Source organism: Neofelis nebulosa, chromosome 7 (genome assembly GCF_028018385.1).
Source record: "Neofelis nebulosa isolate mNeoNeb1 chromosome 7, mNeoNeb1.pri, whole genome shotgun sequence".
NCBI lineage: Eukaryota > Metazoa > Chordata > Mammalia > Carnivora > Felidae > Neofelis > Neofelis nebulosa.
The window spans coordinates 110,510,114-110,538,050 of NC_080788.1; the positions used below are offsets into that span (position 1 = coordinate 110,510,114).

General features: G+C 38.5%; 1 protein-coding gene across 1 annotated transcript in view; it reads right to left on the reverse strand.

Moving 5' to 3' along the window:
• KCNH5 (potassium voltage-gated channel subfamily H member 5) overlaps positions 1-27,937 on the reverse strand; it is a 306,423-nt gene that overhangs the window by 254,890 nt on the left and 23,596 nt on the right. The window contains exons 2-3 of the mRNA XM_058739265.1: positions 23,287-23,410; positions 3,017-3,123 (exon numbers count right to left, since the gene is read on the reverse strand). Of these exons, the coding sequence (XP_058595248.1) occupies positions 3,017-3,123; positions 23,287-23,410 (231 nt within the window). The remainder of the gene's footprint in view (positions 1-3,016; positions 3,124-23,286; positions 23,411-27,937) is intronic.

The following is a 27,937-nucleotide window of genomic DNA, read 5'->3' on the forward strand; positions in this document are numbered from 1 at the left end:
GGTTATAAACAGAGAGAAAAGGGCATTAAAAATAAGTCATTTTCCAAGGTCTGTTAAAAATTTGAACAGAAAGAGATGATGTTACATTTCCCATCTTCCTATAAAAACAGCAACTCTTCAAATTTTAGCATAGAGTCAGGGCTGTTTTTAAAATTGCTTTCAGATATGAAGGCAGATTTTTTTCTTTTTCAAGTTGAGCTACAGGGTCAGACTGCCCAAGTAGACAGAAGATTTGCTGAGTGGCTGGTGAAATATCCATATTCTGGTTTTGGGGTTCAAGGGAGCAGGAAGTCTAAGAGGGTTAGACAGAGAGGACAGTTGTAGACGGAAACTCAGGGCAGTGCCTTGGCACTGATTATCTGGAGTAGCCCAGGCTATCACAGGTCTGCCTTGGTGCAGACAGACCCCTTTAAATCATCATCCCAGAGCTACTGTTTTCTTCTCAACAGTAGAAGCAGCCCCCTGCTGATCAGAGCAATGGGCTTTAAAAATAGAGCCTACAAACTGAAATGTCAGTGATGACACATGTTAAATCAGATACCTCAATCCCCTCATTTGCAAAATGCTGTTTAACCTAATTACTTAATGGAAGTATTGGGAAGACTTGGCATTCAGGCATTCCCAAAACATTTATCCACAGACATGTGAATTTTGCTATCTAACATTTTTTAAATTACAAGAACATACTTTTTTCAGTTGATGGTCACAATCCTTCAGGTAACAATTTGCAAGATTTTTTAAAAGTTGCTTTAAGTGTAAGAGAACTCTATTCAAATACATAAATGATATCTATCCTTCACATTAAAGAAAAAAAAACTCAATGAAGATCAAAGAATTTCAAACCATTAAAAGAAAGCAAAATACTACCTTGGAAGGAAACGTTTGGGAATGTAAAATTCAAGTTGTTTCTAACATGATTTAAAGGATATAAGGAAAACAGAATCTCCACAAAGGTATTTTTGAGACACTCAGAGAAATTTTGGCGTTCATGCTTTAAAATCAGGCAAAGATTTGTTTACTCTTCTTAGTGTCGGAGTGAAATGATTTTAGTAATATGGAGTACCCTTGAGTTACTTGCTAAACTTGGGGCATATATTTAAGTCATTGAAAGGAAAACAACCCTATATGAAAATGATTGCAGGGGGCATATGGGTCTACTACAAATTATCAACACAGATAAGGACCCGGTGAAAAAGACCCAGAAAACACCTCGAGCTTGACTTTTCTCTGGTAGATGACAGAGCAGATCATTCAGAATGGATTGTTTTCTAGGTGACAAGCCAACAGACATTTGGCTATGACTAAAGAGAAATACCTCTCTGGCCTTGATTCTAAAATGAAAGATAAAATGATAAGACATTCCATGGGTAAAACCATTAAAAACCAACATTCCCATTACCAAGCACACTAATCTTAAAGCAATGCCCGTGGTTGTTGTTATCCCTTTGATGACCCATTAATAAAAAGAGAAAACTAAGTTCAATTCTTTTTTTTTTTAATTTTTTTTAATGTTTATTTATTTTTGAGACAGAGAGAGACAGAGCATGAACGGGGGAGGGTCAGAGAGAGGGAGACACAGAATCTGAAACAGGCTCCAGGCTCCGAGCTGTCAGCACAGAGCCCGACGCGGGGCTCGAACTCACGGACCGCGAGATCATGACCTGAGCCGAAGTCGGCCACTTAACCGACTGAGCCATCCAGGCGCCCCCTAAGTTCAATTCTAAATAACTTATAGTGAATAAATGTTTGAGGCAAGATGGAGAGAATGAACTACGCTGCAAACACTCCAACCCACTCTGAACATGGAACAAGTGTTTCCTGTTGAAGCTAAAATGCTTCCCAAACTGGGGAAGGATTTAGTGACCATCAGTTTCCACTAAGGTAACAATTGGCTTTGCTATCATTTATCATTAACACTAAATAAATTGAAGCATTGTATGAAGTGACTATTCACTTAAAAAAAAAAAAAAGATCAATTTGGGAAAAAGAAATAAAAGTAACCAGACTACTCAAAGAAAACAAATTAGAAAGGAAAGTTGGTGGGGCGCCTGGGTGGCTCAGTCAGTTAAGCATCTGACTTCAACTCAGGTCATGATCTCGCAGTTTGTGAGTTGAAGGCCCATGTTGGGCTCTGTGCTGACAGCTCAGAGCCTGGAGCCGGCTTTGGATTCTGTGTCTCCTGCTCTCTCTACTTCTCTCTGCTCACTCTCTTTCTCTCTCAAAAATGAATAAGAAAGAAAGAAAGAAAGAAAGAAAGAAAGAAAGAAAGAAAGAAGGAAAGAAAGAAAGAAAATAAAAGAAAGAAAAAAGAAAACTTGGTTGTGGAGTATACTAGTTGGTTGTTGTTTGGCTGGCTTTTCCCTCAAACACTGGAAGAGTCCAGATCATGGGGTCTCATGTTTATAATATAATTTATTATACAATGCACAATTTCTCAGTCACAAATTCTGTCCCAGAGAAGACCTCACCATAACCAACGCAAATTTACCAGCTGGGAATGGCCTATTCTGAAAGTAATGAATACTTTTGTAAGCCTTCCACACAAAAGAGTCAGAGTCTAGCAAAAGGCCATATTGGTAAAGACTGACCTCAAAGAGATATCACACGTCATTGATGCACATGTAGAAAAGTAATCACACATACTGTGATACTAATCACCTTTTCCTTTAACCATAAGAAGAAATGAATGAATTTGTCTGTCATCTTTAGTTGCTGTCATATAACTACAGGATCTTTACCATAAATATTATAAAACATTTTGCCATCTGACACACACACACACACAAAATCACATTAATGCACCGTATTTTTCTGTTATTCCTCAAAAGGTTGCTTCTCATAGGTAGAATCATTTATTAGTTTTGCTATCTAATTTTATCAGCAACCCCCCCCCCCCGCCTTTGCCAAGAAAAGAAACAAAGTTTTATATTCTCCCTACACTACAGCTCAATTACCAGTAACCAAAACATAACGTTCAACAGAGTTGACACATCTTATTGATAATTTAGATACATACTGTTTTTCTTGTACAGAAGAACTTCAAAGCAATTTGACTCGTAGTTGTCAAAAGTCTGCCTCACTTTCTCAATGGTCTTCTTGTCAGTCAATTCTCCATACATAAAACTGGAAAAAACAATCCATTTCAGTTTTGGGTTTTTTTTGTTTTTTTTGTTTTTGTTTTTGTTTTTTTTTGCTTTTAAAATGCTATATAAAATTACACAGCTGTCTTTTTGGGTTAAGTATTCACATTTAGTTACAAAATAAAATGTTGCTCTCACAAGAGGAAATAAATTACTGAAACACTGTTTTAATCATGACTTAAACTTCTTGCTAACAGCTAGGTTTAGAAGATATTTCAAACGTACAGAGAGAGAGAAAGAGAGTTATCAATTTACATAGTTTCTATAGGCACAAATTTCAGTTACTACAGTTGAGTTAAATAAATCCAACAGCATGGTTCAAATTTCAGTTATCATACTATAATAACTGTAAACATCTGCATAAAATGTAAACTTTTCTGCTAGCTCCCCAGCCTACAAATGACTGGTAAATGAAAGATACACATCATAATCAGTAACCAATCCCATTACTTCTTTCCAAGCCCCTCAATATTGGTCATGGTGCATTTGTTATTAAGTTCGTGCCCACAAAGCATGTAGTTGTGTTGCCTCCTTGGTTCTCAGCAATGAACCCACATGACATTTTACAAATATGGATCATCAAAAGCAGGAATTAGCTATCACAGATTGACCAGCAAATGATAATGCTGGAAGTGACATTCAAATTGAACACACATGAAGGTATAGATGAAACACAGCTGTGGGAATGTTGACACTGCTGTCACTTGAGAGATTCTAGGGCACCTGGGTGGCTCAGTCAGTTAAGTATCTGACTCTTGATTTCAGCTCAGGTCATGATCTCACAGCACGTGACATCAAGCCCTGCAATTAGGCCCTGCACTAACAGCATGGAGCCTGCTTGGGATTCTCTCTCTCCTCCTCTCTCTGCCCCTCCCCAACTGATGCTTGCTCTCTCTCTCTCAAAATAAATAAACTTTAAAAAAAAATGGAGAGAGACTCTAGATATGCAAACAGAGGAATTGAGGGAGGGCGAACTTATCAACATAAGTCAGGACAGTGGTTGTGACACAAAGGATCAAAGCTTCCCAGAGGAAGTGATGCCAGTAAAAAAAAAAAAAAAAAAAAAAATTCACATTAAAAGAGGTCTAGGAGAGAGTGCACAACAGTGAGAGTACAAGGATAAAATAGTCGAGGCTGATACAGATTTACAAAGGAGCATGAGCCTTTACTAAGAGAGAAAAAAAAAAGCTCTCTTCATGTCATGCTATATTACTGAGAAGGTAAGTATTATTCAAGTGACTTGTGATCGTTTTTTACAAAGAAATGAAACACTTTAATTCTCAGTGTTTCTTACATTCTAAATCAGTGTGCTAAATATTAGTTTTACTATTATTTGCATTTCCCTCCATTTATGATCAACAGTAAGAGAGTTTTTAATGTTTTGACAGACGTTGTTAAAGGTCACAGCATAATCACAAATTTTTCCCCTGAGTGTTAAGATCGTATCACACAGTTTCAACTTGCATGGTCTTTTTTATCCTCCCACACAACAAGGAAACATGAAGACTCCGTGTGACAATATAATGCACGAGCATTCTCATCAATTCTTCTCATCAGTTAAGACAGGTGCAGGTAGGAGGGGGCCAACATGGCCGAGAAGTAGGGGCATCCATACTTCCCACGTCTCTAAAACAAAGAAGTGCTGAAGCCAAAGGACTTTGAACCCCAAGAGTCTGGGAGGAAAAGAGACTGAATCTACCAGGAAGAAGCCAGCACAACTTGAGAGACCATAGGTAGGCGATTGCTAACTGGGGAGATAAAACGGCCGCGTAGGCACGAAGGGGGAGGGGAGGGGGGGCTGGGGGGGGGAGGGGGGCTGGGGGGTGAGTCCCCTTCTGCAGAGAGGAAGAGAAAGAGCGGCTTGGGAAGTTCAGAACTGTATCTGGACAAGAGAAAAACCTCGGACTGGGACCGAGAGGGAGCCCATCTCTAACTGCAGGGATTTCTTCAGACTGGGGCCGGCTCCCTGTTCACGCACCTGGGGAGGAGGGGAGCCAGCCCTGGGCTGGTGGTAGATCAGGGGCACTGTCTGCCGTAGGAGAAAGCGGTCCCCTCCCTGGAGGGCGGCGCCGCCGTAGGACAAAGTCTGCCTGCGTCTGCCACCCCCAGGCTCAGTGGCCTCGAGGGCGCAGTCCACAGCAGGAAAGAGCAACCCCCTTCCTGGAGTGCTGTGGGAAAAGACAAAGCTGGCCTGCATCCGCCACCCCAGGGGGTCGGTGGCACAGTCTGCAGAGGAAGAGGCGGTCCTCCCTGAAGCGCGGTGGCACAGACAAAACGATCCAGGGCCACACTTCCGCCGCGCTGAGAGGCGTTTCCCCAGCGCCAGAGTGCGTGGAGCCGGTCTTTTGAATCCTAGCCAAGCGCAGGGTCAGGGGAGTTGGCAGAGCGAGAAGGACCGCGCCGTCTGTACCCGCGGCACAGTGAGGACGACTCAAGTGGAGTCCAGCGGGTCTGTGGAGAAGAGAATGGGGGACCACCGCCATTTTCCCTCCGCCGCCACCACCAGGGTGGGGCCTCAGGGATGGGTCTGCAGGGGCCCACCGTGGAGGCGGGACCAGCCTACACCAAACCACGCCCCTCAGTGAGGCGGGACCAGCCTACACCAAACCACGCCCCTCAGCACTGGGTAACAGAGTATCCACTGGAGCCAGAGGGACCCTGTTTAATCAGACGGACAGCTCCTCTAGAGGAGCACTGCAGCATTGCCTGGATTAATTCTAGGTCAACTCTGGATATATAGATATAGTCTACCCGCCCCCCCCCCCCCCATTTCTCCTCCTTATCTCTTCCCTCCTCTAGGCTGGTTACTCTGGTTATTGGTTTGTCTAAACAGACATATTTCATCCATTCTCTTGATACATGCTCTACACCTTCTTTACTTTCCTTTCTCTCTCTGGAATAATGAAGCCATATAGTTTCTCTGTCTGGATAACTCTATCTTCATTTCTTTTCCCCCGCCTCCTTCCTCATTTTCCTTTCTCTCTCTCAGGATTAAGCCTTTTAGTCTCTCTGCCTGGTCAATATTTATTTTTCCTTCCCCCCCCCCCCCCCCCCCGCCATTTCTCTCTTTGTATGTGTTCTTCCATCAGCACCGCTTCCACCCTGTTCTTTACTTGTGGCCGGTGTTTCTGGTTTTTTGCTTTTGATTGTTTTTAGTTTTTTGCTTTGTTTTTGTTTTTGTTTATTTGTTTTATGTTTGTGTGTTTGCATGCTTTTGTTTCCTGTTTGTCTATCTGTTTTCTTTTACAGGGCTATTCCAAGGAACAAATCAAAGCACATCTGGTGGAAGGTCCAAAACATCACTACGAGTAGGGAAATAAAATAACCAAAGTCACAACAACAGCAAGCAAGTAACACTCTCCAAAAAACACCTCCTGAAGGGCCAGGCCCTGGACGGTGTATGACCCTCCTTTAATATAGCAGTGCTCGCAGGTGCAGAGCACACAACAAACTTTTAAAACTCTTAAGGGACAGAAAACTAACCAAAATGACAAAACGGAAGAATTCTCCTCAAAAGAAATTCCAGGAAGAAGTGACAGCTAAAGAATTGATCAAAACAGATTTAAGCAATATAACGGAACAAGAATTTAGAATAATAGTCATAAAATTAATTGCTGGGCTTGAAAAAAGCATAGAGGACAGCGGAAAATCTATTGCTACAGAGATCAAGGGACTAAGAAAAAGTCATGAGGAGCTAAAAAAAATGCTATAAATAAGGTGCAAAATAAAATGGAGGGGGCCACAGCATGAATTGAAGAGGCAGAGGGGTGAATAGGTAAACTAAAGGATAAAATTATGGAAAAAGAGGAAGCTGAGAAAAAGAGAGATACAAAAATCCAGGATTAGAAGGGGAAAATTGGAGAACTAAGTGATGCAAATGGAACAGTATCCATATCATAGGAATTCCAGAAGAAGAGAGAAAGAAAGGGGCTGAAGGTGTAGTTGAACAAATCATAGCTGAGAACTTCCCCGATCTGGGGAAGTAAACAAGCATTGAAATCCAAGAGGCACAGAGAACCCCTTTCAGACATAATTTGAATTGATCTTCTGCACAACATATCATAGTGAAACTGGCAAAATACAAGGATAAAGAGGAATTCTGAAAGAAGCTAGGGATAAATGGGCCTTAACTAATACAAAGGTAGAAACATAAGGATAGTAGCAGACCTATCTACTGAAACTTGGCAGGCCAGAAAGGAATGGCAGGAAATCTTCAATATGATTAGCAGAAAAAATATGCAGCCAAGAATCCTTTATCCAGCAAGTCTGTCATTCAGAATAGAAGGAGAGATAAAGGTTTTCCCAAACAAACAAAAACTGAAGGAATTCATCACCACTAAACCAACCCTACAAGAGATCCTAAGGGGGACTCTGTGAGTGAAATGTTGCAAGGACCACAAAGTATCAGAGACATCACTACAAGCATGAAACCTACAGATAACACAATGACTCTAAACCCATATCTTTTGACAATAACACTGAATGTAAATGGACTAAATGCTCCAACAAAAAGACATAGGTTATCAGAATGGAAAAAAAAAAACAAAAACCAAGATTCATCTATTTGCTGTCTACAAGAGACTCATTTTAGACCTGAGGACACCTTCAGATTGAAAGTGAGGAGATGGAGAACTACCTATCATGTTACTGCAAGTAAAAAGAAAGCTAGAGTAGCCATACTTATATCAGACAAATTAGGCTTTAAATTAAAGGCTGTAACAAGAGATAAAAAAGGGAATTATATAATAATTACAGGGTCTATCCATCAGGAAAAGCTAACAATTATAAATGTCTATGCATTGAATTTGAAAGCACTTAAATATATAAAACAATCACAAACATAAGCAACGTTACTGATAGGAATGTGGTAATTGTAGGGCACTTTAATACTCCACTTACGACAACTGGATAGATCATCTAGACAGAATCAGTAAAGAAACAATGGCCCTGAACAATACATTGGACCAGATGGACTTGACAGATATATTTAGAATTATGCATCCCAAAGCAAGAGAGTATACTTTCTTCTCAAATACACATGGAACATTCTCCAAGATAGATCACATACAGGATCACAAAACAGCCCTCAATAAATATAAAAGAATTGAGATCATACCATGCACACTTTCAGATCACAATGCTATGAAACTTGAAATCAACCACAGGAAAGCATGGAGGTTAAAGAACATCCTACTAAAGAATGAATGGGTCAACCAGACAATTAGAGAAGAAAATTTTAAAATATATGGAAACAAATGAAAATGAACATACAACAACCTAAACCCTTTGGGATGCAGCAAACCCTTTGGGATGTCCTAAGAGGAAAATAAATTGCAATCCAGGCCTATCTCAAGAAACAAGAAAAATCCCAAATATAAAATCTAACAGCACACCTAAAGGAACTAGAAACAGAACAGCAAAGATACCCCAAACCCAGCAGAAGAAGAGAAATAATAAAGAATAGAGCAGAAATAAATATAGAATCCAAAAAAAAAAAAAAAAAACACCAGTAAAACAGATAAATGAAACCAAGAGTTGGTTTTTTGAAAAAATAAACAAAATTGATAAACCACTAACCAGGCTTCTCAAAAAGGAAAGAGAGAGGACCTAAATAGATAAAATCACGAATAAAAATGGAATTATTACAACCAATCCCTCAGAAATACAGGCAATTATCAGAGAATACTATGAAAAATTATATGCCAACAAACTGGACAACCTGGAAGAAATGGACAAATTCCTAAACACCCAGACACTACCAAAACTCAAACAGTAAGAAATAGATAATTTGAACAGACCCATAACTAGTGAAGAAATTGAATCAGTTATTAAAAATAAGAGTCCAGGACCAGATGGCTTCCCTGGGGAATTCTACCAGACATTTAAAACAGAGTTAATATCTATCCTTCTCAAGCTGTTCCAAAAAATAGAAAGGGAAGGAAACCTTCCAGACGCATTCTATGGAGCCAGCATTACTTTGATACCCAAACTGGACAGAGACCCAGCAAAAAAAGAAAACTACAGGCCAATGTCCCTGATGAATATCGATGTAAAAATTCTCAACACGATACTAGCAAATCAAATTCATCAGCATATAAAAAGAATTATTCACCATGATCAAGTGGGATTCATTCCTGGGCTGCAGGGTGGATTCGATATTCACAAATCAATCAATGTGATACTCACATTAATAAAAGAAAAGATAAGAACCATATGATCCTGTCAATAGATGCAGAAAACACATTTGACAAAATATAGCATCCTTTCTTAATAAAAACCTTCAAGAAAGTTGGGATAGATGGAACATACTTAAACATCGTAAAAGCCATTTATGAAAAGCCCACAGCTAATATCATTCTCAATGGGGAGAAACTGAGAGCTTTCCCCTTGAGATCAGGAACATGACAGGAATGTCCACTTTCACTGCTGTTGTTTAACATAGTGTTGGAAGTCCTAGCATCAGCAATCAAACAACAAAATGAAATTAAAGGCATTAAAATTGGCAAAGATGAAGTCAAACTTTCACTTTTCACAGACGACATGATACTCTACATGGAAAACCTGACAGACTCCACCAAAAGTCTGCTAGAACTGTTACATGACTTCAGCAAAGTCTCAGGATACAAAATTAATGTACAGAAATTAGTTGCATTTTTATATACCAATAATGAAGCAACAGAAAGAGAAATAAAGAAACTGATCCTATTCACAATTGCACCAAGAATCATCAAATACCTAGGCATAAACCTAACCAAAGATGTAAAAGATCTGTATGCTGAAAACTATAGAAAGCTTATGAAGGAAACTGAAGAAGAAACAAAGAAATGGAAAAACATTCCATGCTCATGGATTGGAAGAATAAATATTGTTAAAATGTCAATACTACCCAAAGCAATCTACACATTCAATGCAATCCCAATCAAAATTGCACCAGCATTCTTCTCAAAGATAGAACAAACAATCCTAAAATTTTTATGGAACCACAAAAAGACCCCAAATAGCCAAAGTAATATTGAAGAAGAAAACCAAAGCGGCAGGCATCACAATCCCAGACTTTAGCCTCTACTACAAAGCTATAATCATCAAGAGAGTATGGTATTGGCACAAAAACAGACACATAGACCAATGGAATAGAATAGAGAACCCAGAATTGGACCCACAAATGTATGGCCAACTAATCTTTGACAAAGCAGGAAAGAATATCCAATGGAAAAAAGACAGTCTCTTTAACAAATGGTGCTCAGAGAACTGGACGGCAACATGCAGAAGAATTAAACTAGACATTTTCTTACACCATACACAAAAATAAAACTCTAAATGGATGAAGGACCTGAATGTGAGACAGGAAACCATCAAAACCCTAGAGGAGAAAGCAGGAAAAAAAACCCTTTGACCTCAGCACAGCAATTTCTTACTCAACACATCTCCAAAGGCAAGGGAATTAAAAGCAAAAATGAACTGTTGGGACCTCATCAAGATAAAAACCTTTTGCACTGCAAAGGAAACAATCAACAAAACTAAAAGGCAACCGATGGAATGGGAAAAGATATTTGCAAATGACATAACAGACAAAGGGTTAGTATCCAAAATCTATAAAGAACTCACCAAACTCCACACCCAAAAAACAAATAATCCAGTGAAGAAATGGGCAGAAGACATGAATAGACACTTTTCTAAAGAAAACATCCAGATGGTCAACAGACACATGAAAAGATGCTCAACATCACTCCTCATTGGGGAAATCCAAATCAAAACCACACTGAGATACCACCTCATGCTGGTCAGAGTGGATAAAATGAACAAATCAGGAGACCATAGATGCTGGCAAGGATGTGGAGAAACGGGAACCCTCTTGCAATGTTGGTGGGAATGCAAACTGGTAAAGCCACTCTGGAGAAGCGTGAAGGTTCCTCAAAAAACTAAAAATAGATCTACCCTATGACCCAGCAATAGCACTGCTAGGAATTTACCCAAGGGATACAGGAGTGCTGATGCATAGGGGCACATGTACCCCAATGTTTATAGCAGCACTTTCAACAATAGCCAAATTATGGAAAGAGCCTAAATGTCCACCAACTGACAAATGGATAAAGATGTGGTTTGTATATACAATGGAATACTACTTGGCAATGAGAAAGAATGAAATCTGGTCATTTGTAGCAACATGGATGGAACTGGAAGGTATTATGCTAAGTGGAATAAGTCAGGCAGAGAAAGACAGATACCATATGTTTTTACTCATATGTGGATCCTGAGAAACTTAACAGAAGACCAGGGGGGAGGGGAAGGGGAAAAAAAAGTTACAGAGAGGGAGGGAGGCAAACCATAAGAGACTCTTAGGTACTGAGAACAAACTGAGGGTTGATGGGAGGTGGGGGAGAGGGGAAAGTGGGTGATGTGCATTGATGAGGGCACCTGTTGGGATGAGCACTGGGTTTTGTATGGAAACCAATTTGACAATAAATTATATTTAATTAAAAAAAAAAAAGATAGGTGCAGGTATGGGGGGCCCTGGGGGCTCAGTCAGTTAAGTGTCCAACTTTGGCTCAGGTCATGATCTTACGGAGTTTGAACCCTGCATCGGGTTCTGTGCTGTCAGTTCAGAGCCTGGAGATTGCTTTAGATTCTGTGTCTCCCTCTGTCTCTGCTCCACCCCCACTCACGCTCTGTCTCTCTCTGTCTCTCAAAAAATGAATAAACGTTAAAATTTAAAGATAGGTGCAGGTATGGCTCATGGGAGGAAAATAATGGTGAGAAATTGAAGAAGACACACTGTTGCCATGGTTATGGGGAACATACAAAACATAAATTAAAAAGTGAGATTTTACATGCCACAAAAATTTCTTAATGTTTGAAATTATCCACTTTTCTAAGCGAATTTCACCAAAAGTCTGAAAATCTACAAAATAGAACTCAGTCAAGGACTACAAGCCTCTAAAACTCTACTCTGATGCTTTCACGATCTTTAGCTGTGCATCTGGTTCTAGATACACAGTCCTACTAGTTAGCATAGTTGTCCAGATCATTTAGTCCACCAGGAAAGAATATGTGGCACTTCCAGATACCTTGAATAAGTTTTTTGAAGGTCCATGTATATCTTTGTTATTGTTTTTCATCCATTTTCAATGACTTAGCATATTGGCCAGAGGCTGATCCAAGTGTGATAGAGACTAAAGCTTATACAATTTTAGGGACCCTCTTTAAAGAAAAAATAACATAAAATTATAAAACAAAATTAGGTACAGAGCTTTGAAAGACTTCCACTCAAGTGAGGGCCCCTGAAGGTTAAGATTCATGATCTTCATGGGAAATCTGGCCCTGAATGTATCAATCTAGAAAATTTATAACATGAAAAGCATAGTTGGATAGCAAGATCCAGAAAAACTAGAAGATCCTATAGGAATGCCGTATCAGAACCAGAAATTACAGAGTGATGGCCCATCTTATGATAATACTAACCTAGGCAACTAGAATTCTAGAAACTAAGAAATGAAAGGAAATGGATGAGGTTTACCAAAGACTGCCCAGTCCGCATTCTACATTTTCAAAAAAGAATTTTCATTGTCATCATAAAAGTAAGTTAAGCAAGAGAATCTCAGAATAAAATGGCAGATTCTAACTCCATAATCTCGATGTCAGACTCACACAGAAAGCTCTCAGAGCCTACCTGTAAGACAGCATTGAAAAGCCATTGCTTCCACCAAAGACTAAACTCTGCCTTATGAGAATTTTGTGAAAATCTCTTGAAGGCATTACTGTGAAACTAGAATTAAAGAGCACAAAGACACCCTCCTTCCCCTCCAGAAATTAAGACACTAGTTTAATACTGTTAATATTTTTTATAGGGTGAACTTTTTAAATCAACCAGATTTTTTTTAATTGACTGTGATTTTTAATCTAAAAACTCCTTAATAGAGAAAAAAAAGAAAAACAACAACAACATTGGGTTGCCTGAGTGGATCAGTCAGTTAAGTGTCTGACTCCTGACTTTGGTTCATATCATGATCTCACAGTCATGAGATCAAGCCCTACATCAGGCTTGGGGATCCTGCTTGGGAATCTCTCTCTCCCCTTCTTTCTGCCCCTCCCCCACTTATGCACACGCACATGCAAAATAAATAGATAAACATTTAAAAAAAAGAATGAAAGAAAACATTTAAAAAACAGAAAAAAAGTTAAAATAATTAAGGTAACTAAATGTTTATGGTCTTATAAAGAAAGAAAAAACCATTTAACTCTTGTTAGTAAATGTCAGAGCTCTATGGTTCAATAAAATAAAACACAATATCTGCAATTGGCCAACAGAAAAACATTTAAAAAAGAAAGTGTCTATAATATAACAAGCAATTAAGATAAAAATTTTGAAAAATTAACTCTAATAGTATTTAAAAATAAGTGACAACTCAAAATTCCAAAATTCTTGGAAATTGATGTGATAATACCACGTAATAACAAATACAACACAAGTCTGATTCAGTGAAAATTCTAAAGATGAAAACAAGCAACTTTTTAACATTTATTTATTTTTGAGACAGAGAGAGAGAGAGCATGAACAGGGGAGGGTCAGAGAAAGAGGGAGACACAGAATCTGAAACAGGCTCCAGGCTCTGAGCTGTCAGCACAGAGCCTGACATGGGGCTCGAACCCACGGACCGTGAGATCATGACCTGAGCTGAAGTCGGACGCTTAACCAACTGAGCCACCCAGGCGCTCCACAACTTTCTAAATAAAGTCAGAAAACTCTATAATGTATTCTTCACTAATTTAGCCCTTTTAGTGGTAAAATTGCCTGTCATAATAAAGGCACTTGAAGAAAAAAAAATCTTAGATTATTACATTCTGAATACTTTCTTAAAGTTAGTCTTCTATTTTGTTATATTGTTTCACTCACATTTTTCATTTTATGTTTATTAAACCACATATTTCCAGTGACAGAACACATATTTGAAGTGGTAAAATTCAGCAATTAACTAATAAAAAATATTTCAAAACAAACTATAAGGAATGTCTGAAATGTATTATCCATTCTTCCAATGAAAGGACATATTTCCATCTGAAGTTGCCCAAACTGACTAAATCAGTGCTTCCACAAAGTCTACAGGAATATGGCACATTTGTTTATTTGCTTGGCTATTTTACACATAAATGTTGAGTGTCTTTATCAAGGTTTCCAGCAGCCTGACTCCGGATGACTAAAGCTCAATGCAGTCTTTGAATGGTTAATGGAATCTGAAGGAAACCAAGATTCAGAAATGGTAATCCTCAGGCTTTTGAAACTATATACCTATATCATAATTTTACACATTTCTTGCATATATCCTCCAGGAATATATAATGGGAATACAGAAAAACATTTCAGAACTTCAAGCTGCTCTCTCAGACAGAATGCCAAGCTTCCCTTACAGTAATTATACATGACTACTACAAGTGCACTGTTATCTTATTGAAAAGAAAATTAGATGCACAGATGCTATCTGTCTCCGTTATAATATTGAGTGATCACGATATAACAAGACCACTGCACCATTTACAAACTGCATAATTCAGGGGCAAATCATATAATTGCTTGGACTCTCAGTTTCCTCATCAGTAAAATGATGATAATGTTCATATACCTCAGAGGGTGAGGGCTTTAAAAGGATAATGCACGTGCAGTTGCAAATTATAATGTGCTATACACTGCCTGAATTATTACTGGAAATGCTCCCTATGGGTGGGGTTAGAAGAAAGCTCCTCCAGCCCTAGCCCCAACCCCACTACTCTCTAGCTCCTCTATAATTGTAGAACAGGGGTTGGGCCATGCTTGCTAATGGGCAGTGTCACTGTATCTTAAAGGGATACATACATCATTTTGTGTGTCTTCTTTCTTTGTGAGCCGATGAGGGTGAAATATAAATCCATTCAGGACCTGCTCCTGAATAATCTTGCCACTTTTCTTGCCACACGATAAACCGGTGATAAAATTTGGTCTTAGGCTAGGGAGTTTTCCTGAGGTCTGGCCTAGGCTATATCCAGCAGGCCTGAGCATTCAGCAGTATACCTTTCATGTCTTTCCTGCCCTAGCAAATTTCTAAGGTCAGGTAGGTTTGCTTTACAGCAGGATTTACTTATTCTTGGGTCCTTTATTCTACCAGCAAAAGCTCACAACAAGCCTTATTATGATACCTACCAGCAAGAATGGCTATAAGTGTTGACAGATTTCCAGGAGAGACAGGAACCTCACAAACAAAAAATATATATAACCTATTCATGAGTTCTGCCAATCTATCTTAATCTGCTAATGGTCAACGATGTTCCTGGACTAAAATGCCATATTCAGTCACCACAAAAAGGATAATATTATTTATAGCCCGTAATTCACAACCTAGGGTAGCTTCATCACAGAAACCACACAGATTGACTTAATGCAGTGGGTAAATGTGGTCTCTAGCTCGGAATCAGCCACAAGAATAAAATTATCACAAAAGTTAATGGGAGAATGAGCTCAAATAGTCAAAGAATCAAAAAGAAGCCTGAGAGAGAGGGAGTAAGGAGGAAATTTTAGAAACAAATAACACAGCTTTCAAAATCTGAAAGAGGTAATTTTAAAATAAATCAAGGAGTTACTTTATACAGTGAATCATAACCAAAAGTTTTCACAACCCATTAATTTATAGGAGTTTAAGAAGATTTAGATAGAGTCATAGTGGTAGATCCATGGTGTGTAACTAATGGAAACTAGGGATGGCACTGGACATCTAACCTTTGGAGTGTGACGTCCCTGAGGCACCTCTGCTCTCCAACACTTTCCCTCAGTGCCACCGTGTGAATCAGAGCCCTCAGCCAAATGTCACCACACGGAGCGGCATCCCTCATGCGTACTGTGCTCTGGCTGGCTGAAAGGACCCTGTGCTAATGAAACTCCTTGTGAAGTACATCCAATAAAGTGCCTCTTAATTGTTTCATTGTCTAATTTGATGGCTTGGGTAATGGATTATTAATGAGCCTTCCAGAAAAAAAATGTATTTGAAAGTATCTACTCTAATCCTCCATACCTGTATGATTGCTCTTCTCACCTCTCTAAAAACAGCACAGCTCTGGAGCGCCTGGGTGGCTCCGTCGCTTAAGCATCTGACTCTTGATTTCAGCTCAGGTCATGATCTCATGGTTGGGAAGTCTGAGCCCCACATTAAGCTCTGTGCTGACAGTGCAGAGCCCCCTTGGGATTCTCACTCGCCTTCTCTGTCCCTCTCCTCACCCACTCCCCTGACTCAAATAAACATTTAAAAAATAAAAATAAAAACAAACAAGTACAGAGGGATTTTTTAAAAATCTCAGGTTAATCAAAGGTAAAATGCTAAAGTGATTTCTACCCTACTTATGATAGTATGTTTTGATGCCTTCAACCAATGTCAGGGCTTCCTGGGGGTCATGAGATAAGATCAGATGCTACTAAATGCCATTCCCCCAAAACCTACAATCACCTTTAAATATGCAGTATGTTTTGTGTCCTTCAATAAATAGCAAAATAGCCCAAAGGCTTGGAAATGCAATTATTAGACAATGAAATGGACTAGATTTGAAATTCCTGGTAATCCTCAAGTATCATAAGAATGTTTTTTGAAATTTTAGCCAAAACAAAATGAGATGGTACATAGGACATATCACATTTTTTTTAAGTTTATTTATTTACTTTGAGAGAGAGAGAGAGAGAACGTGAGCAGGTGAGGGGCAGAGAGAGAGAAAGAGAGAATCCCAAGCAGGCTCTGCTCTGTCAGTGCGGAGCCCTACTTGGGGCTCGAACTCCCAAACAGTGAGATCATGACCTGAGTTGAAATCAAGAGTCGGACGCTTAACAGACTGAGCCATCCAGGCGCCCCACCACACATCATGTTTAAAAATAGAAATGTAGATGCTACTGTGAAGTACAAGGATTTAGGAAAATGGTAATACTCCTTCATGGCTGCTGAGAGAGGAAACAGAAAGGTAGTCTGGACAGCCACCTGGCAGCAGTTAATTTACAAATTCAGCATACATTCTACTCTCCGGCAACACTACTTCTGGGTGTGGAGACAAACAATTTCTCACATGGGGCCACAAGAAGATGTGTACGAAGATATTTGTTGTTGAATGTAGCAAAATGTCAGAAGTTTGAGTTCACGACTGCTAGAATAGATAATAAAACAGAAGGCTGTGAAGACATTTGGGCACTATACAGCGTCAGACATAATGAAAGAGATTGTCATATGGCAACATAAAAACCTCTCAATAACAAAAGGTTGAGTGAAACAGTAAGAAACTATCAATCTTACTGCATGGTATGACTTATGTAGATTTTAAAAACAAACACACACAAAGTAACATCACTTCAAGAATATACTTATTTAATAAACAAACAGAAGATGGATCCGAAAGACACACAATAAACATGCTACAATGAATAGCTATGGAAAAGGAAGGGGGTGGAATGAAGGGGAAAGGAAATCAAAGACAAGAAAAAGAAATAAAATAAAAGGGAGACTTTGCCCAGAAGGATCACAATACTATGGGAAGAAACTGAGGAGTATGTTTAGTTTAGTAGTTAATTTGTTGCACCTGGTCTAATGGGAGACTGAGAAGGACAAAGAGAAACAAGAAAGCAGAAGAACTAAATATTAGCTTCTTGATATTGCAAAATCACAATGAACAGTTTTTCATTTTCTCAAACAATTCATGTTTGATTATTTTAAAATACTTTAATCCATCTAGTGAAAGCTGTATAAAAAGATGATTTATTGTTTCAGCATATAAAATGATGTATATTTTCTTCACAAACGGATGCCCACTGACTTGTAGTTTCTTATTCTGTTACATTTGCCTAACATTTGTCATTATGAAACTCAGTAAAATTCTTTGAAATATTTGCAAGGCTATCCTCAGTATCAAGTTAGTTATCTCCAACTGGAATTCAGTGATTCCAAACTCTATAATAACTTTTAGCATTAACAATGTGTTTCTAAATGTGTATATACTTTTTGTCTTTCCTTCTTGTTTCCTTGTGTGTAATATTCAAAGGCTTTTATAGATTTATACTGGAAATAGAAAAAAGCCATATGTAAAAAAAATCAGAGTCATAATACAGATACTGTTCTGTAACCTTTTTGTTGTTGTTGGTTGATTGGTTGGTCAGTTCATTTTTTTTTACTTAAAAAATATGTTGTTAGCTTCTTTCAGTGTCTTATCCTTCCAACATATGATTTAGAAAGTTTGGCTTTGCCATAATATTTTTTAACAAACTTACGACTGGACATTTTAACTATTTCCAGGACTTCATTCTTCTAAAAAATGCTGCAGTAAACATAAAAAAAGTAGAGTTTAATTTTTTAAAGGGACAAAGAGGTTTAGAAGCAGAGTACATTAAAATCAACTATGCCTATAAGAAAACCTGATAAGGCTCAAATATCATCTGCTCATATATCAGATGCTAGTCTTCATTGTTCCACGAAGGCATTAAACTGGTTGCGATTTCTAGGTTAGCAAAACACACGGGGTGTTTCATGCAATCAAGTAATAATTGTTTACATAAGAATATTACTTTGAGGGGCCCCTGGGTGGTTCAGTCCGTTAAGCGTCCGTGTCTTAATCTCGGCTCAGGTCATGATCTCAGGGTTCGTGGGATCGAGCCCCACCTGAGGCTCTGCACTGACAGCATAAGACTGATTGGGATTCTCTCTCTGCCCGTCCCCTGCTTGGTCTCTCTCTATCTCTCAAAACAAATTTTTTTTAAAAAAGAAATTTATTTAAGGGGTGCCTGGGTGTCTGTTGCTCTCCCTCTCTCTCTCTCAAAAAAAAAAAGTGAGTAAACATTAAAAAAAATTTTTTTTAAGTTCTTTTCTAAAAGAGAATATTATCATTTTGAAAATGCCATCTCTAACAACAGTGAAGAAAGAAGAGCTGGGGGAAGGTTTGCATACTTCTTCCCACAGTGAAAAAGCATAACCCAATCCAAAGCCCTCTGCTCTCTTACCACCTCGAATACCATAACTCTTGGGAGCACAGAAGCACATGAGACCTGGGTTAGGGTTTGTTGCAAAGTGAGCCATCTAATTCAGCAAAGACAAATGCAAAACACTGAGCTGTGTCCTTAGTGCGTACAAAAGTGAAGGAGATAAAATGCCTACCTTAAAGGCACTTATAATCTGACACTGGTGGCAGGAGTTAAAAAGCTATTCTTCTACGGGAGAGAATATGCTGCAAGCATTTGTTTTAATAAACCCTTTTGTAGGACAGACCTCACATGCCAAAGAAAACAGGATAAAAGTGGAGGCAGATACGTGGAATCAAAGACAGATGGGTACAGGACTTTACAATATATTCAGATACGAAGAGCAGTATGTCTCTAAAATGACAAAAGCAATAGCAATGAAACCCCAAGGGATAAGGAAAGCTAGTTGAAGGCCAGATGATGATGCCAAATAATGAACCAAAAGGGAGTCAGAGGAGCAAAACCACATCTCACTGAGGGAATCATAAATAACTTCAGGTAGAAAATGGCATCTGAAACAGGCATGACATAATGATGGGATGTCCACAGTCCAAAAAGAGGAAATGGGCATGAGAGCATCTACAGTCCCTGGAACTCTCTATAGAGCCTGTTCCACAAGTAACGTCTACCATAAAACTAACCTTTTCCTAACAAGCCTGCTGAGACATAAGGGAACAGAGAAGCTCAATACAGACCTCAACCTCCCAGAGCTTAAAACACACACTTTAGTGCAATGGCAGCTTAGGAACTCATACTCATCCAGTGGATGAAAAAGGCACGAAGACATCAGTGCTACCAAAGGCAGTCTCTCAGTGGGGGGGAAGGGGAGCACAGTTTTCCATCACTTTTGCTTACCAATTTCAGACCTGGGAGTGAAGACCGAATGTGAAAATAACTTTAGAGAGAAAAAAGATTGTAGGGACAAGATAAGTGAAGGAAGAAGTTTGAACAGATTATTTCTCAAACCTGGCTAAACTCAGAATCATCTGAGCCGATGGTTAAAGGTACTGGTACCTGTTCCTACCTCCCACCTCAGGTGATGCTGATTCAGTAGGTGATTCCCAGAGGTGAGGTCTGGGAATCTATGTTACACAAAATCCCTCCAAATGATTCCTACATGTAGTCAGGTTTACACTCACTGGTATAAGATGAATCCCTGGCTTCCTTGAAGATGCAGAATATAGATAGATAGATAGATAGATAGATAGATAGATAGATAGATAGATAGATAGAGATAGATAGATAGTGTATTGTATATGTTTTTAGCACAAATATACAGGAAAAAAAGATAAAGAAATCCCTGTATTTCCCCGGGCCAGTCCCTTAACATAACCCTCCCTCAGTTTTCTTTTGTGAAAAACAAAGGATGTGGAGTAGACAATAATTCAAATCCCTTACAGTTCCAAAGTAACATGATTTTGGTGCTTAGTTAAGTGAGAACTTTGAAGAGAAATTATCTCCAGTAAAAAACATCCCATCTGGCCTTACTGAAATACTGTGAAAAAGTTTTAGGATCTAAATTGGTTCCCTTTATAGAATTTCCTTTCTTTTATATGACCTTTTTTTTCATAATACTCTCTTTAAACTCACAAATATGGCATATTTTAGAAAGAATTGTTATAAATAATATAAATGCCAGATTTTGTTTTACATAAGCCAAACAAAATAGCAAGTTACAATGTATCAACATTACCAAGCAGATGTGATTTACTCAAGATGTAAAAACTTCATTTTGACGTTCTTTAATTTTTTTTTCATGTTTACTTATTTTTGAGAGACAGAGAGTGAGCAGGGCAGAGAAAGAGGGAGACGCAGAATCCGAAGCGGGTTCCAGGCTCGGTGCCCCTCGATGTTCTTTAAATGTTCCTGAATTTTGTCCTACTCGGTTGGGGGCCGTTTACTCTACTCTGTTCAAGACAGTTTTAGCAGCTCAAGAAGTGCTGATGCCATCAGTGGTTGCCTGATACAGGATGCTCCTTTGATCACTCAGCACCTGAGAATAATTCATGGCTCATTGTAAGTATTCAAAAACTATTTCTTGAAAGAATTAGTAGATTTACAGATATGGGAACATCTTTTTCTTTGCACAAGTTCTCCCTAGTGGCTCTTAAATTATATATTTGCATTAACAATTTAGTCTCCTTAATATTCTAATACAGTTTCCTGCTTTTGTACTGTCCTACAGTTTTTGTTTGTGAGTGTAGACAGATTCTAGCACCAATGGGGGAGGATGGGTGGCAACAAGTCTCCACACCAACAAACAATTCTTGGGACACCAAGACCTGACCTTTACTGCCCACCTGCTTATATGCACCGAACTTTGTCCCCCATTTTTCCTTAAGCTTTTCTTTCCAGCTTATCTCTTAACTCCAGCAAATAAATGGAAAGTGAAACCACCCTACTAGTGACAGCCACTGCCCTGACAAGACCTCCAACAGCCGGGACGGCCTAGAGCATTTGAGCTTAACCTCAGACTCACACCTGCACAGATGGACCATGAAGTGACCTCTAGAATGTCCGACAACTACATTTATCTCATTATAGTATAAAATCTCCACCCAAGGAGGACCACAAGGCTCATCTACATAACATATAACGTGTGGACAGGCATGCACGATGTTATGCCCGCTTCTACATACAATGACAAGGCTTCCCTGTCTAAATACTCATCCTAATCCTAAATGAAAGGAATCCATTCACCCTTGCTCTGGGGAGGCTTTGGAAGCCATTCCCCTGTATCTCCTTATTTGCTGCGAATAAAGTTTTGTTTGCATGACAACTCCATCAGGTAGTTTCTGACTCACCAAGGAGCAAACTCATGTTGGTTCAGTTATAGCTGTCCCACAATTCAACTCAATTCCGACACTACCTGGAGATACAGCATAAGATTCAGTCCTACAAGACCACCCTCCACCCCCCAACTCCAGACACCAATTGAAAGCACAGGTTGGTACCTGTATTTCTGACCTACCGGCTACAGACTGGACGTTTCCGCAACCTTCATGGGTTTGTTTAATTTGCTAGAGCAGCACACAGAGCTCAGAGAAATCTTTTCTTTACTAGATCACTGGTTTACTATAAAAGGATATAACTCAGGAACAGCCAGACCAAAGAGATAGATGCACAGGCAAGGTATGGTGGAAAAACAGTGCCATCCAGGTGCGATGCTCTACCAGGCCCTCCACACGCTCACCAACCCTGTCCTTTTGTGTGCTTGTGGCTGCTACACTACACAGTCCAGACTGATTACATCCCTGGCCATTGGCAATTAATTCAGCCTCTGGGCCATCCCTTCCCTAGAGGCTGAGAAGTTGAGGAGCAGGAGTACTGAAAGTTTCCACCCTCCTAGCACCTAGATGGTTCCCATGGCAACAGCCTCCACACTAAGGTTACTTAAGGGCCTTCCGAAAGTCGCCATTAACATAACAAAAGACACTTTTATTTCTCTGATCACAGAAAATTCCGAGAGTTTTAAAAGACCTGTGCCAGGAACTGTGTCAGATACCAAATATATATTTCCTATTATAAACCACAACATCACAGTGAGTCTAAGACAGGAGCTTCCCCTTATCTGGGGAGGATATGTTCCAAGACCCTCTCCCAAACCCCTCCCCCAACCCCTGTGGATGCCTGGAATTGCAGATAGTACCTAACACTGTATAAACGGTTTTTTCCCTAGACATACATACCTATGATAAAGTTTAACTTATAAATTAGGCACAGGGAGAGATCAACAACAGTAATAATGGAATAGAACGATTATAACAATATACTGTAATAAAAGTTATGTGAACGTGGTCTATCTCTCTCCCAAACCACCTTATTATATTGTACTCACCCTTCTTGTGATGATGTGAGATGAGAAAATGCCTATATAATGAGATGAAGTGAGGAGAATGACATTGGCATCTGGAGGTAGTGTTAGGCTACTCTGGACGTGACATTGCATCAGAAGGAGGAGCATCTGCTTCTGAAAGTAGTTAACTGGGGGTAATACACCATGGGAAGCACGAAACCATGGGAAACAAAACCTCAGGAAGGAAAACCAGGGACAAGCGGGGGACTCCTGCAAGTGTAGCCATGAATCACAGTCAACATTTAGTTACACTTCAGAGAAGATTCCTGAGCTCTTCTAGGACCTACCTGCAAGTGCTGCTTTTCTGCATGACGTCAGCTCGATGATAGCCAGAGAGTTTGCAAAAACCGTCATTACTATAAACTACTGGCCAATCCACAATCTGGGCGTTTCCCAGTAAGAAACTCGATTCTAAAGAAGAAAGAAGGAAAAGGAAGTTTTTTATCTGCATTTAACAATGTACTTCTTTCAAGGAAATGAAAAGACAAATTCATAGATAGACCAACGCAACAATGGTTTGTTATGGTACAAATAACAAAACCTATTCTGGAGATTGACATAGTCATTTCAGCGTGATTATCAAATGAGATCTGCAATAAGTACAAGATTTGCATACAAACAAAAACCCCATTGAAGAGAAGCCAGTTTATAATACCTCTTTGCATTCAAGTATATTCTAAGCTATGAAGAACAAGTATGATTAATATTAAATAAAAGTTAGTGACTATAATAATTACACAGATTAATGTAAGACGAGGGCTACAGTCACTTCTCCACAGACTAAGAAAATGAACTTGATAATATTGAAGCAAACTTGTATGACTCCTCCAAAAATTCTATTATAATTTTGACATATAATTTTGTCCATGAGATTGATCTTGAGAAGTCTAATTTAAAATAAGAGAAGAGTCTTTTTTTAAATAAAATTATTCAAAGATATTCTTTTCAACCACATTTTACACAGAATTTGGAAACTATCATTATTCTAAATAAAAGGAACATCTCTGATCTATTTTACATAGAGAAGTGGTTTTGCATTAGGTATAAAAATTAATACAAAAATAATATCTTTTGGTATCAACCTTGATTGAAAATCTAACAGTTTTAGGCAGCACCTTTAGCAATTTTGTAAATCAGATGATAAATATGTTAACATTATCGTGAAACAAAATTAGAATGATATTAAAATATAGAAATAAAATATTTTTTAATGTTTATTATTCATTTTTGAGAGAAAGACACAGAGTGAGAGTAGGGGAGCAGCAGAGAAAGAGAGGGAAACACAGAATCCAAAGCAGCTCCAGGCTCCGAGCTGTCAGCACAGCCTGACACGGAACTAGAACTCACAAGCTGTGAGATCATGACCTGAGCTGAAGTCAGATGCTACACCGACTGAGCCACCCAGGCACCCCTAAAATATTATTTTTAAAATAAATATTTTAAAAGAGTAAATTTTAGGGGCATCTGGGTGGCTCAGGCAGTTAAGCATCTGACTCTGGATTTCAGCTCAGGTCATGATCTCAGGGTTTGTGAGATCGAGCACTGTGTTGGTCTCTGACTATGTGGAGCCTGCTTGAGATTCTCTATGTCTCTCTCTCCCTCTCTCTCTCTGCCTCCCCACCCCCCAGCTCATGCTCATGCTCTCTCTCTCTCTCAAAAATAAACATTGAAAAATAAATAACTAAAATAAAAAGAGTACATTTTTAAGGGAATACTATAATTCAAAAATTCAAAATATCTACCAAAGAAATCTCTTTCGAACTCATATTCAAAATAGCATACTAAACTTGAACAGGATCTTTAGAATATGTAATTGCATTTTATTTGTGTTAATTTCCTCACTTTGGTAATGTTAAAATGGTTATGAAACATGTTAACATTTAGGGACATTGAGTGAAGCATACAGAGGAACTCTGTATACAATTTTCCCAACTTTCTTTACAGACAAAAATTATTCCAAAAGATTTAAAGCAATAAAAAAAGTATTTCCTTTAAAAAAAAAATAGCATACTAAAAAGAGAAATTAACTTATGATTTTAAGACTTTAAGCTTCGGGGCACCTGGGTGGCTCAGTTAAACATTGACTTCAGCTTGGGACATGATCTCATAGTTTATGGGTTTAAGCCCTGCACTGAGCTCCCCACTGACAGTGTAGAGCCTGCTTAGGATTCTCTCTCTTCTCCCTCTCTCTCTGTCCCTCCCCCACATGCACTCACTCTCTCTCTCTCTCTCTCTCTTGCTCTCTCTCAAAACAAAAAAAAGATAAACTTAAAAAAATAAATAATAAAGACATAGACAAGTTGAAAGTGAAAGTGTGGGGAACATACACTATACAAACACTAAGCATAAGAAACCCAATGTGGCTATATTAATGCAAAAGACAAGAATAATAGAGATTAAAAGGAACAATTAATTATAGCAAAAGGGTCAATTCATTAGGAAGACATAACAGTCTCAATTGTATATAAAAGTAATGAAAGAGCTTCAAAATACATGAAGGATAAAAATGACATAACAAAAAAGGAGAATTCAACAATTTCACAATAAAAATGGAATGTTTACTCTCTCCCACATCAACTGGCAGAACAACCAGATGTAAAAATGATTGAGGATATAGAATATTTAAACACTATCAACACTATCAACTAACTCTAGCTAACTGACATTCATAGAATACTCTACAGAATGCTACAGAATACACATTTTTCTCTAGTGCACGTGTAACTTTTACCCAGACAGATCTGATTTTGAGTCACAAAAATGAAGTCAATAAATTTCAAAATATGGAAATCACAGAGTATATAGTCTCACCTCAAAGCAATTAAATTAGGAACGAGGTGGGTTTTTTTTAGTTATCTAAAAAAATCTACACTATTGGATATTACCCAATTCCTTTCTAGACTGGGTCTAGAAGAAGAAATGGGTCAAAGAAGAAATCAAAAGAAATTTAGAGGATATTTTTAACTGGACGTTAATGAAGTAACAACACATCAAAGTTTGTGGGATACACTTGAAGCAATACTTAGGGAGAAATTTCTCATTTTAAACGTTTATATTTTTAACAGATGAAAGTTTTAAAATCAGTTATCTAAACTTTTATATGAAGAAATTAAAAAAGCTATTACACCCAAATTAAGTATGAGGAAACAAAGATCAGAATGCAGATCAATAAAATAGAAAGTATTCAAAGAAAAGTGAAACTTGAGGCAACTGGGTGGCTCAGTTGGTTGAGCGTCCGACTTCAGCTTGGGCCATGATCTCACAGTCTGTGAGTTCGAGCCTCACGTCGGGCTCTGTGCTGACAGCTCGGAGCCCGGGGCCTGTTTCAGATTCCGTGTCTCCCTCTCTCTCTGACCCTCCCCCGTTCATGCTCTGTCTCTCTCTGTCTCAAAAATAAATAAACGTTAAAAATTTTTTTTTTAAAAAAGGAAAGTGAACCTTGACAAAGTCAAAATTAATTCTTTGGAAACATTAGTAAAAATGATAAGCCCCTAACAAGTCTGATAATTAAAAAAAAAGAGAACGAGAGAGTGAAAACACAAGTTACCAACATTAAGAATAAAAGAGAAGACATCACTGGATATATTACAGATAGAAATGATAATAAAGGTATAGTGCAAACAATTTTTTGCCAATTAATTTTAAAACTTTGATGAACAAAATTTCTGAATAAGAAAAACACCTTAAAAAGCACAAAAAGAAATGGAAAATCTTAATACTTGCTATTAAAAAAAAACAAACTAGCCCAGAAGGCTCCAGACTCAGTGAAATCCTTCAAATATTTAATTTTTTTATTTATTTTTGAGAGAGAGACAGAGTGTGAGTAGGGGAGGGGCAGAGAGAGAGAGGAGACACAGAATTTAAAGCAGGCTCGAGGCTCTGAGCTGTCAGCACAGAGCCCAACGTGTGGCTCGAACTCACAAACGGGGAGACAATGACCTGAGCTTAAGTCGGACGTTTAACTGACTGAGCCCCACAGGGGCCCCCTTCAAATATTTAAATAAGACATAATACAAATATTACACGCTCTGTCAGAAAGTATATGAGGAAATATTTCTTAACTTTTTTAATTTTTTTATTAAATATAGTTTATTGTCAAATTGGTTTCTATACAACACCCAGTGCTCATCCCAACAGGTGCCCTCCTCAATGCCCATCACCCACTTTCCCCTCTCCCCCACCTCCCATCAACCTTCAGCTTGTTCTCAGTATTTAAGAGTCTCTTATGGTTTGCCTCCGTCTCTCTGTAACTTTTTTCCCCCCTTCACCTCCCCCTGGTCTTCTGTTAAGTTTCTCAGGATCCACATATGAGTAAAAACATATGGTATCTGTCTTTCTCTGCCTGACTTATTTCACTTAGCATAACACCCTCCAGTTTCACCCACGTTGCTACAAATGGCCAGATTTCATTCTTTCTCATTGCCAAGTAGTATTCCATTGTATATACAAACCACATCCTCTTTATCCATTTGTCAGTTGGTGGACATTTAGGCTCTTTCCATAATTTGGCTATTGTTGAAAGTGCTGCTATAAACATTGGGGTACAAGTGCTCCTATGAATCAACACTCTTGTATCCTGTATCTTAACTTGTTTTATGAGGTCAGCATTATCATAACACCAAAATCTGACAATGGCTGTTAAAAAAAGGTTACTGACAAACAGATCTTAGGAATGTGGTTGCAAAACTCCAGAAGAAAATATTGGCAAATAGAATTCAGCAATATATATATAATAACCAAGTAGGGTTTGTCTCATGAATGTAAGGTTGATTTATCATTATGAAATCAATCAATGTAATCCATCACATCAATAGAATAAAAGAAAAAATCATATGATTGTTTCTCAATAGATGCAAAAAAAAAGCATTTGACAAAACTCACACTCGTTCATGATTAAAATCTCTGAGCAACCTTGGAAAAGAAGGAAACTTCCTCAAA